This window comes from Helicoverpa armigera, chromosome 20, assembly GCF_030705265.1.
Source record: "Helicoverpa armigera isolate CAAS_96S chromosome 20, ASM3070526v1, whole genome shotgun sequence".
Taxonomy (NCBI): domain Eukaryota; kingdom Metazoa; phylum Arthropoda; class Insecta; order Lepidoptera; family Noctuidae; genus Helicoverpa; species Helicoverpa armigera.
The window spans coordinates 7809976-7824790 of NC_087139.1; the positions used below are offsets into that span (position 1 = coordinate 7809976).

The 14815-nt window shown below is 36.0% G+C and overlaps 1 protein-coding gene across 4 annotated transcripts in view; it reads left to right on the forward strand.

The window, feature by feature from the left end:
* The window catches only part of LOC110376435 (myosin-I heavy chain), a 71729-nt gene that overhangs the window by 26740 nt on the left and 30174 nt on the right, over positions 1-14815 (forward strand). Inside the window, exon 1 of one of the 4 annotated variants that reach the window (XM_064039650.1) lies at positions 5699-5981. The exons of 2 other annotated variants lie outside the window; for them this stretch is intronic. In XM_064039650.1, the coding sequence (XP_063895720.1) occupies positions 5915-5981 (67 nt within the window). In that variant the 5' untranslated portion in view covers positions 5699-5914. Of the gene's footprint in view, positions 1-5698; positions 5982-14815 lie in introns of those variants that run through there. One more of the 4 variants, XM_064039651.1, reaches the window with a different exon arrangement.

Here is a 14815-nt window from a genome sequence, read left to right on the forward strand (position 1 = left end):
CGCCATAATTATAGTTTTTACACATGTTCGATGTGTGAAAGGTCAACTTTTTATGGGATACATAATTTTATTACACAGTTTTAATAGCTGGGTTAAGTACTTTAATAAAATGTGTTTTCTGAACATGTTGCGTATTATCTAGTATGCCATTAGATTTGACATATAGTCCTGCAACTAATTGCCTGACATCAAACATGAAATGGGCCTAGGCACAGTTGGACAGCAGTTAACAACTCTTTAGCACGGCACGTTAGACAATTGTATTGTGACAGTTCGTGTTGGCCAGGGGTGCGGTTTGCCCTTTTATTTATATAGAATGATACCTATGTGTAATCATTTTTACCTGTTGACCTAATTATATTCATGGGAAAGTTGATGTCATGGCCGTTTTAGTACAAATTATGAGGTTTACTATTTTTACTGACATGAGGATATTTTATTTTTACATTATGATAAATTAGCCATATAGGTCAAATAAGTTCAGCATGTATCTATGTTATTTATTTGGTTTACAATTTCCTCTCAGAGTTCACAATTAAACCAGTAACTGGTGAAAAATTCGCGGAATATCTGCAAAATATCGATTTATTAAGTTCTCGGAATAGCGTTGCACACACATGAATTTCAATTTAGTCTAAATTAAACCGGGTCATAGGTCGCCAGGTAATATGTGAATCTGGAACGTTGACTGTGGGTACTTCTGACCCAATTCCGTGACTGAAAAGGAAATACTATTAATATGATATTATAGTGTTAAAGTTGGGCGCGGCTTTAAAGCTCGCTCGCTTTAAATGTTAATATATCAGCATTTTGATTGTTGGTGGGGCTACTTTGTTTTCATTATTTACACTTTACTTTACGCCGTGGTAAAATGCCGTTTTAAAATATCACCCAATTAGCATTTGTTTTTCGGGGCTGACTGGCTGGGTTGCGCACTTATTTTTTTTACGAGTCCATAAACATTGAAACGGCCAACTACAAGTTACATGTACTTGATGGAGTTAAGCCTAAATTTTGTATGAAAAACTGTCCACACTAAGACAATCAAGTTGCAATAGAGAACAAACCACGACATGTAGCCTAGTCGCATCAACTTTGATCAAAATCCATGTTTATCAATTGTCTCTGACAACCAAGCGAGGATTCGTAATAGACAGACCGCACCCGATACAACAACGCATTTAAATTGATTCGAAACGCTTACTTAAAGGGAGATACGCAGTTAAATAAAAATAAAATTATGAACTTACAATAAGGTTTCATGCTTGAAACCTATTTACGTAACCTATTTAGTACAACGAAGTTAGTTCGGAGAATTCCGGCACTGAGGCAGCGTTTAACTTAATTGATTAACGTTGCCTAGATGCATGCAAAGGATTGCCTTGCAGCTGGCTTGTTGGACGTTTATTTACTTAATTATCGCATGCACTGAGAAAACTGTTTTTCATTTTCACTATTACAGGTTACAAGAGCCGCCTTTTGTTATATAGACTGGCCTAAGGGTCGCAAGCATGCGATGAAGTCTTGAGTTTAATTTCCGGGTCGGAACTACGATTATTAACTTTTTCTATTAGAATTTTTTCCGTATCTAGTGTGAATCTGAAGTTGTGCTCGGCTAATGAGAATTGAAGCAAAACCCTATAATACAGACGTTACCATTAAAATGTTCGTACATACAACAGTAATCAATACACATGTCAGTTCAGAATGAATAGTCCAACATAATGTTCCACTAATAGATTTATGATCAAATTAAGTTTTAACTGATCCACAAAAGAGCTATAGACAAGCCAACAGTTTACATTTCGTTATTGTTAACTGCCTCTAAACGGTAGTTAGTGCTGTCGATGTTAGTTGAGATAAATTATACTAGCAATACCTAATTTAATTTTGCTTGAGGCGTCCACTTAGGTTGTTAAAGATCTTTATGAATCGTTCACAATTAAGATAACTATCTGGATCTAGATGAGGAGCAACTTTAAGTAAATACTTGCCAAAGGCTATTTTATATTAGTAGGTAAGTACCATTTTGCTTGCTTTCGAGGTTTGATTACCAGTTTAACAAATTAAAACGCTTGCTTTATCAGATCTGAGCAGTTGATATCGAAGCTCCAATCCAACTCCAATTACTATTCTGAGATACAAAGTAAAAAGTTAGTTACAAATCAACCAATGAACATTATTTATCAATCAGTAAGTTTTAAAGTTAACGATGTTAACATAACCTTAATAAGGGTTACCATAACAGTACCACCAAAGCTTTATGAAATATCATGATGCTATACTTATGTCTAGATATTTTGATGGAACTCCAAGGATTTCCCAACTTATAACCGGTATGAAGAAGAGCTCTCTAGGAGCGCAAGATCGTCGTCTGAACCATTGTCTCCGAAGCATGGCCAGACAATAGGCGCCCGGGACCATCAGACCGCTAGCTTTCATACCAGCCTAGACTTGAATCATTTTAACGTTTCGATGTCGCGTAAAAATAAGAATTCTTTTCTATTTGTAGGTACAATGGATTTTAGTGCGCAATGAGAAAATTTTCGAAGAATATTTTCTGTGAAAATAATTTTGGATTTTAAAGTTTCAAAGGATTTTTCTTCATTTTGCATGTTACTTTGAAGTAGCTATGCTTTTAAAATTCAAATGTTCATGATAATTTCTTTCCAATAATATAATTAAATGTAACCTCTCAACCTACATCGAGATTCAATAAGTGCAAACAGTCTTCAAATAGTCTTTCTCATTCATTCGTCTCCAGTCCATTATTATCCTCCGCAGCTCTTTCAAGGCTCTAAGTAATGTTTTCGCGCAGAGGAAAGCCTTTGTACCACAATCGCGGGCCCATTCAAGCTTTGCCTTTTTTTCTCCTATTCATCCCCCAGGCTTCTCTCCGTCATTACTACGCATGTCACAGATTACAAAGATGTATTGTACGGCGAATCCGCACATGTCTGTAATCTGAAACTCGAAATATACTAATTTTAACTTTTGGATGAGGATATAAAGTTAAATCAAAACCACACTGTTTAAATTAATTTTGATTTAATTACTTACTACGGAAAACATAACCCTGTTTCTGAAGCAGTCGGATGATAACAATTCTATTAAACTGTCGGTTAAAAAAATAATCTAGCGGAGCGAATGAGTGATGAATCAACGTCTTCCATTCATCATGAGGCCGGAACATTTTTTTTTGTAATTATAATATAGTTCGGCGTTATGTGTTAAAACGACTATCGTTAAGTTATTAGCTACCGCAATGTTTCGTTTTAAATTGGTATCATTCATCAAAGTGATTCAGCGCTATTATTTAACACTACCATCATTAGTTTACACACTTTCCTAACGAACTGCTACTTCGACTCCATTTTTTTGATAAACTCAACGGAAATATGTGCAGAATTTTCTGTTGGGATTCGCAAAGTTCGTATATTTTTTATTGGGCTGTAGGGATTCGATTGCCTACGATTGGTTAACAAAACGATACATTTGCTGACTTGTTACCGTTTTCCGTATTCACCATTTCCTCTGCATTTCCCTTCCGATCAATAACCAAACGTATGTCTACTTCTGAAGGTCCAATTTCAAGTCAGACGATCCTAAAAAGTAAAGCTAAAGTCATGGGTTAAATGCCTTATTCAATCTGCGACTGCCAACGCAATTGTTTCTATTCATTTATAACGACCACCCTGGCTGCTAGCAAAATTAGACATTTTGGTCCTTAACACATTTTATTAAAGCTCAATGAGATGCTTTCAGAATTTTGCAAGCATTCCAACGTGCAAGGATGTCAGAATTATCCACTATTTCTATGTGTGGGTTCCTGGATGGATATTAATGTGTGTATATTTCGGGTCAGGCAGCAATTTTTTTAGATTAGAATAAATTAGCTCGCAGACTGACTCTGACACAGATATAGGATTACCAAAAGTTAACGTCCTTAATACAGGACTTCGTAACAAAAGAACAGGACAAACATTTTCCTAATATCTGTGTTTAGTTAGTTTATGAATACAATACAGTAATATTTCAAGGAGTTTATATATGTGTAAGTGATATAAAATATAAACTTTACTGCAAGTTATTTCAATTCCCGACATTGTGTCGAGACAGTTCCTTAGCTATCAGACAGTGCTGACCCTCGAGAATGTGAAGATCAGAATAATTAAATTAGTCACACACAATATCACTGTGTTTGTCAGCTGATAGTTATTAATTGATTGATGTATTAATCAATGTAAGATCGTATTTTACGTCTAAAAATATCTTTGAATAGAGGATGTTTCTTCCTTTTATCGTCCTTGCAAACAATATTGTAAAAATGCTTGATAAAAGCCAGGATTCTGAGAAAAAATATATTGAGATTTCTTTCTGCTTTGTTGTGAGATAAAATTAATTCTAGTCAAAGAAAATCCTAGCCCCTGTTTATATGTATAAATAAAAGGGCCGCATTATTTAACTAAGCGTAATTATATCGTTTCACTCAAAAAGCCATAAAGATGATGCATTTAGACCGGTGCATTTATATGGCATCTATTTCAGTTGTAGCACGTGCCACTTTTTACGGCCATTAGATAACAGGAGATAAATTACAGAGCGGCGCGAGCGCAGCCACCGCGCATGCCGCGGCGGGAAATTATAAATATAAAAACTAAACCTTTTTGGACGGATGTTTGGGTTCACGTTACCACGGAAGGTTGACTAATCGGCTGCTTAAACCATGGCCACTTTATAAAGAGATCAGATAGATGTATAATACACGAGATTACAGAAGTCGGTCTCAAAATAAAATGAAAGAAAAAGTTTTCTTATGATATGAAAGCGTCGTATTTCAGTGCAGTAGTTCATTATTTTTCTTTATGTCATCGTAAGATAATCTTGCCTTTATACTGCCGCCCGCGTATCTGAGTCAGCGCCTCAACAAACGAAGCAAACAGTCCAGAGGAAATGAAGTGTCTGTGTTGTACTACTTCGGATTGCCACATTGTCGACTTTCAAACTAAAAATTGCTTTCCAATTTCTGGCTTCGATATATAGTCTGTAATTCTACTACACAACAATTTTCATCAAAGGATCGTATAAAGCGATACATTAATTTTGAGCACACAAAATTAATTCGGGTCAAAGGCCAGACAAGGCTGAAAATTCAGGTTACAAAGGGCAGACCTGTTGTGAATTAATACAGAATATTGTAGCGAAAACATGAACCTTCATCAGATCTGAAATACGAGTATTTCCCACGCGTGACATGTTTGCCTACAAATTATTACCTGGCGTTTGCAATCAGAAAACCAATATCGCTAGTCCCGTAGGCTGTAATTAAGTTGTGAGACTAGCGTCCCTAGGCGTTTATTGTTTTGTATAGCCTATACCATCACGAATCGTTTATTTTAATAGCTTACTGTTGTTCTAATATCCCTTGTGGTTTATAGCAAAATTGGACTTGTAGCAAAACTTAATTATTTATGTTGTCATATAAGATTCTTGTGATAAAAATACAGTGGTTGAAATCGCTTGTAACATTAAAGTAGATAATTTAATTCCTCTAGGCCTATTTTAATGACGTCGATTTCATCCGCAAATTATGCAAAAAGGTCGAATTCAAACGACACAGCCCTCTTTGACATTTAAATATTTGACGTTCCATTTCTTATCTACGGATTGAAAAGACGATCGTCAAACCGTCAAACCAATTTTGTTTTTGACTCGATCATTTTCTATTCCGGGAAATGATGTTTATAATGAAGTGTGATATCAAGCCTTGATTATTATGTGTGTTTGAACATTTTCCAGAAGGTTGGAAAAGTGTGTTGTATCCTTGTCGTCCTAGTAGCTAATAGAAGCGGAGTGCATTGCCCGCTGGTGCATAAGTGCTTATGTATACTCGCGTTCTACCGCACATCCGACTATGTGCCGTACTGAAAGGCTCGTGACGCAGGAAAATGCATCAGATCGTGATGCTCCCGGGGAAAATGGTATGTAGATTGTAGTACGATTAGACTTTATTAAAATAGATAACAAAGTTGTAGTAGATCATTTTATAATTTTACATCTTTTCTCACCCACAACTTTCCATTGCTATTGCTATTAGGTATACACAAAGCTTTGTACCGTTTTTAAAATTCATCATAAACTTTCCGTCGTATAGAAATTCTTAGTTTACCTAGAGGAAAATCTGTTCAAGGATAAACAAAGATATAACACGTGTAAGGCTCTCCAGGAAATTTTACGACCGCGTCGTTGTTAGAAGCTGCCAATCTGCAGCCTTGGGAGCGTATTTTATCTTGTTTGAGTACGATTTGAAATATATGGCCTCTGCAATCCTCTACAAACTTTATGTTGGGTGCCATATGTGATATTTGTAGAAAGACCAGCTTTATATTTGAAACAAGAAAGTGAAGTGCCTATATGTATGTATGTTCAGAACAACTTAATTTTCGCAACATTATCCTACAGGGACACAGCCTGTAAATAAAACCTCTTGAAAAAATTAAATTATAAATTTAAAAAAACCCCCGACCCAAAAAAAGTACGCAATAATTATGACAAAAGGTTAAAAACGCTAAACCCTATAAAAAGCAAAAAATAACTTTTAACACTACGTAAACTAAATTTTGTCGTGTCGGGGGACCGCTCTAATTCATTACTTTAGATACGTGTTTTTTTTTTAAACGAATGTTGTAATTAGGTAGGTATCATTTGATTTATGTAAGTATTTATGAAGGTAAAAAGCGGTCCCCCGACACGTCAAAATTTAGTTTACGTAGTGTTAAAAGTTATTTTTGCTTTTATAGGGTTTAGCGTTTTTAACCTTTTGTCATAATTATTGCGTACTTTTTTTGGGTCGGGGGTTTTTTTAAATTTATAATTTAATTTTATTTCATGCTTTTTAAAGGAGCTCCTTAATTTTTCCTTCTTTCATTTAATTTATTTTATCTTAAGATGGGGTCGCTATATGCGATCTCGGCCAAAGGAAGCTGTTTAACAATCCTCATGACAAACTGGCTCTGGGAGAATTGCACAGATTGAGAAACAATAAAGATTAACCTTTGGACATTCTAGATTTTCAGCAAAAATGTAAATCGGTTTATCCGTTTCATTCCGGCATTCCAGGGTTTCATCCGCAACATCCCATTTCCAGCATCAGGTTCTCGTCAATCAGAAACATGAAGAGAACTCGTCAAGACAAATTCAACGAGCCCAAACTAGATGGGTTTACTAAAAGGCAGTTAAGGGTTACGTCTCCTACCTTCGTGCCCTAACAGCAGACCAGCTCAGTGGTTCCAAAAGACATTAGTGTTTCAAATTTCAGATCCCACATATACTTGCAAGTAAACTGAGCGTGCAACATTCCTTTCACATCTAGCAAACGAGCTGATGACCTTGAAGACCTGAACCGATTTCCACCAAACATAGCTAAGAACACTCCTGACTGACATACCTTTTAAACAAAAAAAACCGCATTACAATCGGATCATCCGTTTGGGAGCTACGATGCCACATACACACACACACACACACACACAGACACGTCAAACTTATAACACCCCGTCGTTTTTGCGTCGGGGGTTAAAAATAAATGTTATCTGAATTCTTCCCAAGCGAAACTTTTTCATGAAAAGCCACATTTTTGCTTTAACTTTGCAAAATGTTACAAAAGCCTTTTACTTGAAGAAAATTACGCGGAAACATTTTTCATATTTTAAAGAGCTTTCATTCCTTTATGTTCTACAATTCATAATAGCTGCGTTATTAATTTATTGAAATATCCTGATATTAGTGAGCGACCACCCACCACTTTAACACATTCAATACACAAATAAGAACAAGAAATAAAGAATAAAAATATTTATGGTTTGAAAATAAAATGTAGTACACACGTTTCTTTTTCTGAACACGAAAAAGGGCTCATAAATTAGGTGACGGAAACGATATTTATGTCATTTGCTTTTAAACTTATAGCTTGAAGAGTTTTCGAGATTTTTCAGATTGTGGCTTATAGTTCGTAAATAAATTGAAACTGTATGTAATAATACTAACACTATATGAATGTTACTATCACAATATTTATTGCAATTTTTACACTACTGGCAAAGAAATCTTGTGTGTAGTTCGACTGGACACATTTTCTAATGAATCCTGTCTAAATATCGCTTTGTTTGTCTACATCTTTTACAAAGAACTCGTTCGATGAAAATATCGAGTCGGAATAGAGTTCTTTTAGTCGTTGCTGGGATGAGTTTAATCCAATCCCCGTCGTCCGAGCTTTACAAAACACTCCCTGTTACCGCTTAAGAGTCGTTTTATTGTGAACAACCAGCGACTGAAACGCGCCGATGATTTTACGACAAATACTATCAATGATTTATATCATTTCGTTATGAGAATTTTACGATCTGTTTAATTACCACCTTATGGGTGTAGTTGATGCTGAATTGTGGTAGAAGAAGTGTTTAACTACCAAGTTTGGATGTCTTGATAGTGACTTTCTTCCCGGATTTTATTCAACATAGACTTTTTATAGTGGGTTGTTGTAGATTCCATACCCATATAACATGCTTAGTTATATACCTTTTCATGCGTACTGTATATTATTAGCCACCATATTGTGTTCCATTTTTTATACGAATTTACTGCTAATGCTTTGAATAAGTGTCTTCATCATACATAAACACTTCAGCAGCGAAGCTTCTTTATACCTTCGCAATAATGCGTTCGCAATAGTTTCCTTAAGGTTAATGGAGGTAAACTGCATTTAATTGTACATCAATTACATTAAACGGAGCCGTGTAGCGCCTTGTAAAGACAAACTTAAAGCCAATTGATCCGCAGTGAGGAGCGTTTAGCGCGGCCTGCGGTGAGCCCACACAAACAACGATAATCCGCAGGCTCGAACAACTAGAGTTTGTAGTAAAGCGGCTGTTGTATAGCGATTGTATTACTTACATTGTGTAATCCTTACATTTCTTCTGGCAGCTATTGACTGTACCAAAACCTATTCCTACTGAGTAAGTACGATATTTGGTTGTCTTTTGATATCCATTATTTTATGCCAGGTTTATTGGCGGAAAGTCAGTCATAACTTTTATTTCATATAGCTGCTCTGTTGCAAGGAGTAAGTTTTATGGAGAAGATCCCGTAAGAAACTCCATAGATAGATACTTTTTCCAAAATGAAAGTGTCTGCTATTTTTATCTTACACTATGAGTGGATAATGAAGCCTCCCTTTCATGCCATTGTCATTACTTTGAAAGCAACATTTATCCCACATTGCACATTTTATTTTATTTCGCTGTATTTCGTACTTCGATACTTCCGTGTCAAGTAACTTTCAATACATAGCTTGTGTCTGCAACCAAACGTACTAAAACTTATGTTTTATTAACATGCCAAGGTTCTACGTATTCTACGTACCACCCACAGACACGTCGCGAATGAAGTTTCAAATTCTGCATTGAGGGAACATTTTTAACAAACATGCAACTACGAACGGCCTTGCACGAGTTTATAGCGGCATTGCAGGGAAACACGAGCTTGCTAACAACCACCAATTCATGAAATACTGCAGTTTTCACCTGTCCCAGTATAGGAAAAGAGGATTAGGAATGGGAAGCAATAATGTTAATATGGCAACCCTTGACTTTTTTGCGGTATGCTTACTTTGTAAGGATATGTTTCCTTTTGTGGCACTTTTTATAAGTACGATCTCTGTTTTTGCATTCATTGTATTCGTTCAGGATTTAAGCATTGTAATTAATCCTATTCCGACGAGCACAAGCGTTGGAATGCTGACTTTCATTTTAAAATTAATTATTTGCTCTAATTTAATTTTTTGCTCTTATTAGACCAGCCCTTACTTCGGAATTATTTAATTAACAAACTAAGATAAATATTGTAAATTTTCCTTAACTTAGCGATCTAAATATTTTCTACTTGCATTTACAGTTTTGTAGTTCTAGGATTTCGGTTTTATCAGGAATTAGGCAATTAGTTTACAGACAATGGCTTAGAAGGTTTCCAAGAAACCATTTTCGACACGTCCCCTCGTTGACCTGCTCACACTTAATAGTTAACCTGACCACCCACCCGTGAAGCAATCCACCACGGTTCAATAGAGAATGCCCCGACAATAAGGCGAACAAAAAACTTATCGCTGAAGTTTCAAGTCTTTAATAATTAACGACCATCAGTATTGAACCAGTTTCGGGACAAAACTACTTTTTGTTGAGAAAATACCTATCAGACGACGGCGTTGTTTGTTCAAGTTCCCAAAATAACATTGGCAGGTCCTTGAGAACCGCATTGTCTTCCAGATTAGGTAAAGGCATGTTCCTCCCCATCCCTCTCGCTCCTACGAGGAGGCACCTCGTCGCCTCATCTTGCGGGCTCACGTGTCCTCAGACAAGTCTCTGTAAATTATGGATACCGCGTGCAGATAACAATGTTTTTAGCAAGTCTGAGAGCCTGATCTAAAAGTTACGAAAAGCAAAGATTCTGTGGTCTTAAATGGGTTATTTTTGCCATTGATAAATTACCTGTTGAAGTTTATTAGAATCAGGGTAATTTTAATTTATTAAGTCAACAGCCTTTTTCAATACATGGAACAAACACAGTAATAATTAAGATGGCAGACAGTTTACGACTTATACTTATTGTCTGCATGCAAAAGTTTAGGGCATCGTTATTATTTTATGACTGCTGAAATGCATAATACTTTCTGGAGAACATATTCAAAAGACCCATTATTACACACACGCGAAGAGAGTATTGAAGTATTATTGTGTTTCTAAACTGTTAGATGATAGAATAGAAGTTTTCTAATTAACACACCCATAAATAAACTAATATACTCAAAACGGAACTGCATGTATGATTACATAGATAATATCAAACGCAGTCAGCAAAGAATTCATACACGTAAACAGTACTATAATGTCAAGTTTTCTTTTTTCCTTCTATGGGATTTATATTCTTAAGGCAATTTCTAACTAAATGATGTCTTATGGCGGAAATGTTGTCCAACTATCAGAAACTACCATAATATCTCCTACATATCTATTAGCAATCAATACAAACGTGTAAATGTGTTTCGCTATCAATCATATTCGCTCATAAATGGCCGGTGATATGAGCCCTGTGTTAGAAATGATTGATTTTGATTCATCTTTGTAATATGCTCCTGACCGACAAGAATCAAGCAGATTTTTTGGGTAGTACCATAAGTAGTATAATATAGTGTTGCATCTAGATCTACCACTGTTATTTCTCTAAAACCAGTTAAGCTGTCAGAGGGCTGCCTAAGACCCTAAGCCCGTTTTGCAGGAAGTATAAATAAGAGTGGAAGATTTTCCTTTATGCACTTATTCGCGCTACACTGCACATCTTCGCCTTACACACATCAATACGTAACATATCTAACATACAATAAAAGTAGACAATTACAGTGTAATTATTTACGAACAGCGATCTTTCATTTTTATGGCTGAGTATCGTTTTGAGTCCGTGCACACAAATGCCAGTAAAATCATAATGCATGTATAATGGCAGTTTAATTGTGAGTCGTCTGCATATGGATGCCAGGCTTTCCTTCTTGTATTGTTCTTCGCTTTAACGACGTTGCTTGCCAGACTTTAATTTATGGGAAAATCCAGGTTTTTGGCAGCCTCATCGGATAGTTACATCTGTCACATCAAAATTACTAGCTTTACCAAAATTAATATAACATTTGATTCACGGTAAAATATGGCAACAAATTCTGGCAGAATCGGCCACATGTGATTTACCATGCTCTGCCATATAACATGATAATCAGCTTTTATTTACACTTAGTTTATTATTACATAGACGCAAGTTCACGCAACCCCTCACTGAAATCGGCCATTGTTATTAGCTGTCAACTAACTTATTGTAGTCGTTGAAGCAGAAAAGATGTTAGATTAGTTTGTCGCTACGCATCGAAGCCTATCGTATGTCTACCGTATAAATAACTGCATGAGACTTCTGTAGGTGTAAATATGTAAGTTCTATGTACAATAATAAATATAAAAGCATAACTTATTGATTCCTCCGACTTGATGACGAGACATGCTAATCTGTTTTCTGTTTATGACTTAATTAGATCTAAACACCCTGTCATTAAAACCATAACAATATGGTCGTTTACTGGGATCTTTACTTAATTGTGGGATTTTTATTCCACACAATGCATGTATTTTATTTATTAATTGAATTATTATTTGTAACACACTTCACTATAACCCGTCGGAAAAAGGGCTGACAAGCGTGTAAAATTAATCACAAACAAAAGTTTTCACATGTCTATTAATACAATTAATATGTTTGTATAATAAATGATGTCTTTATCTACGTAGCTACGTGAACTGATCTTTACAGCAGTGATTTAAATAGTTGGTTCTCAAGGGACCGCGACGCCCGGTTACGGTGACTGGCGTCCGTGTGAACACCACCTTATTTTTATGTCCAGCTCTATTAGGTATTGTTTTCTTACTAAGTATATAAATATGCACATTTTTATTACATCCTTCCAAAGAACACCCTATTCTCACCTACTTACGTCTATTTTGTTTCGTAATTATCGTAGTTAGTATTGTTAAGAGGGGTCTAATTGAAAACCATGAAGATTAAGCATAAATAAAACATTTATAACAAACCGTGTCATGATTACTAATTGGCAGATAATCAGTATTCTGTGTAGAGCGATTAACACGTTAATAAACTTAACCTAATAAACACGGCTGGTCATAAATTAGGAGGCGAAGAATTATTTAATTAATGTTTTGCGCGGTTCCCCACCGTTCCTTGCAGATTTTTTATGTCTATAATATTTTTAATCAATCTTTGCGAAACGATTTTCTTTTCATAACCGTATTAATTGTATGGCTTTACTAAAGTTAAAAAACTTTAATTAACGCTTGAGATATCTAACAGCAAAGAGTTTATGACTTTGAAATCTATTTTTATCTAATAGTGAGTTTCCGTGTTGAACTAGCCAGTGGTCCGAAAAGTCGATAAAATTCCCGACTGTCCGAAGTAGTTACATGCCGCCTTGGTTCATTACAAACAAGTGACCACCCTGTTCATCCAATTTTCTCTTCTATTTCCAAAACATGTCATCGGGCGGCGTGATCTCGCTCTCCTAATGGTCAACGCCCTAGCCGCTTTATTCCTGACGCCTACCTACATTCAGATCTGTCTGCAACTAAAATAAGAAGTGCGAAGCCGCCCACTTAGGGCTCCAGTGGCGCTAATTTAGTAGGCTGGCTGTCGCCGCACTCAATCTGGTCATTATGCGTTAACCGTAATGTAAGGATTGTCAAGGAGTAATTAACGTTACGTATTTGTGCTTGACTATTTTGCGAAGAAGATCTTGCCCAATTTGCACAGACGTTTTTTGTTTAGGATAGATCTATAGCGATGTTATGTATATTATGTAAAGCTGTTACTGCATTTTCGATTTACATATTATTTTATCCTCTTGAAGTCTCCTTTTAAGTCCAATGTCATCATTCTCTTGGCTTCATCACATTATTCATTGGTTTTTATGCGATTCCAGACTACTTGCGTCTCTCTTGTGTGTCAACTGAACAGATGAAAGCTTTAATTATTCAGATTCTATTATCTGATGGAAAACCTAATTTCTCTTGTCTTGGTCTGTCTATCTTTTTTTTTATGTTCGTGACGCAGAATACATTATCCACAAGTTTTCGTGCTTTTACGTGTACCCCCGTACGTGTCCTCTCCGAATTAAAATTTGACGATACGATTAAGTATACCTAAAGTAAAATTACTTGAACTTAAAGTAAAAGTACTTATCATCCCCCTAGATAATGTTAATCAGTTCGGCTGGAACTAAGCTCAAATAACCGTCCATTACACATTTCTTATGAGGTATGTATCTAATACCAACCGAAACCATAAAGTTTTCTTATCCGAATAGGCCTCAAAAAAGTTATTTTTCCAAGAATCTTTCTATCTATAGGCCGAAGAGAAAAAAAAACAAAATCGCTTTGTGGAGTAAAAGTATCGTTACGTAATAAATAAATAAAGAGTAGCTCCCGGCCTATAAACGCAGTTATAGTAGGTACGCCCACATTACCGCCAGCTCCCGGCTTCTCCTTTTTACTCTCGATTCTAAGTTTTCTCGCAGGCGCCCGCACAAGTCCGCCCACACCACTGTCCTTTATTTCTTTTCAATTTAGCGAAATGTCGCAATTGCTTAGATATACTGGCCTTGTTAAACTTAGGTTTTGTTGTATTACTTTCGCACAGTTCTACGGATTTCTCTGGCTCTGCAATACATTTTGTTTTGTAAGGACGAATGGAAACCTATTTCAATATAATAAGCTACTTATTACTGTTAAGATATTCAAGTGTAGTTTCCCATGTATTAATCTTTTGCTAATCGGCACAAACTGATAGACGATTATCCAACTATTCCGCAAAATTAATGAGAATCAATTAGAAAGTATCAAAGCTCGCTTAGATCTATTCAGACCTAAATCAACATGATGAAAACGGTGATAATAATATCCAATTTCATTTCCCTTTTGGGTCATGGTTTTGGGATGTTTGAATGGTCCTATTAAATCAGGGAGTTTGAATGGGTGTTCCCTTCCCGGTAGTACGGAAGGTCCCTTATAACCGAGTGGCGTGTTCGTCGTGGGTAGCGCCCGGCGCCACAGACCCGTTTCTTGTTTTGATACAAGTTGACAGCGATTGTACAGACAAAGTTTTCCAATGTGGATAGGTTTGTTTGTGGACTTTACGACTTTTGATATACACGAGCTTT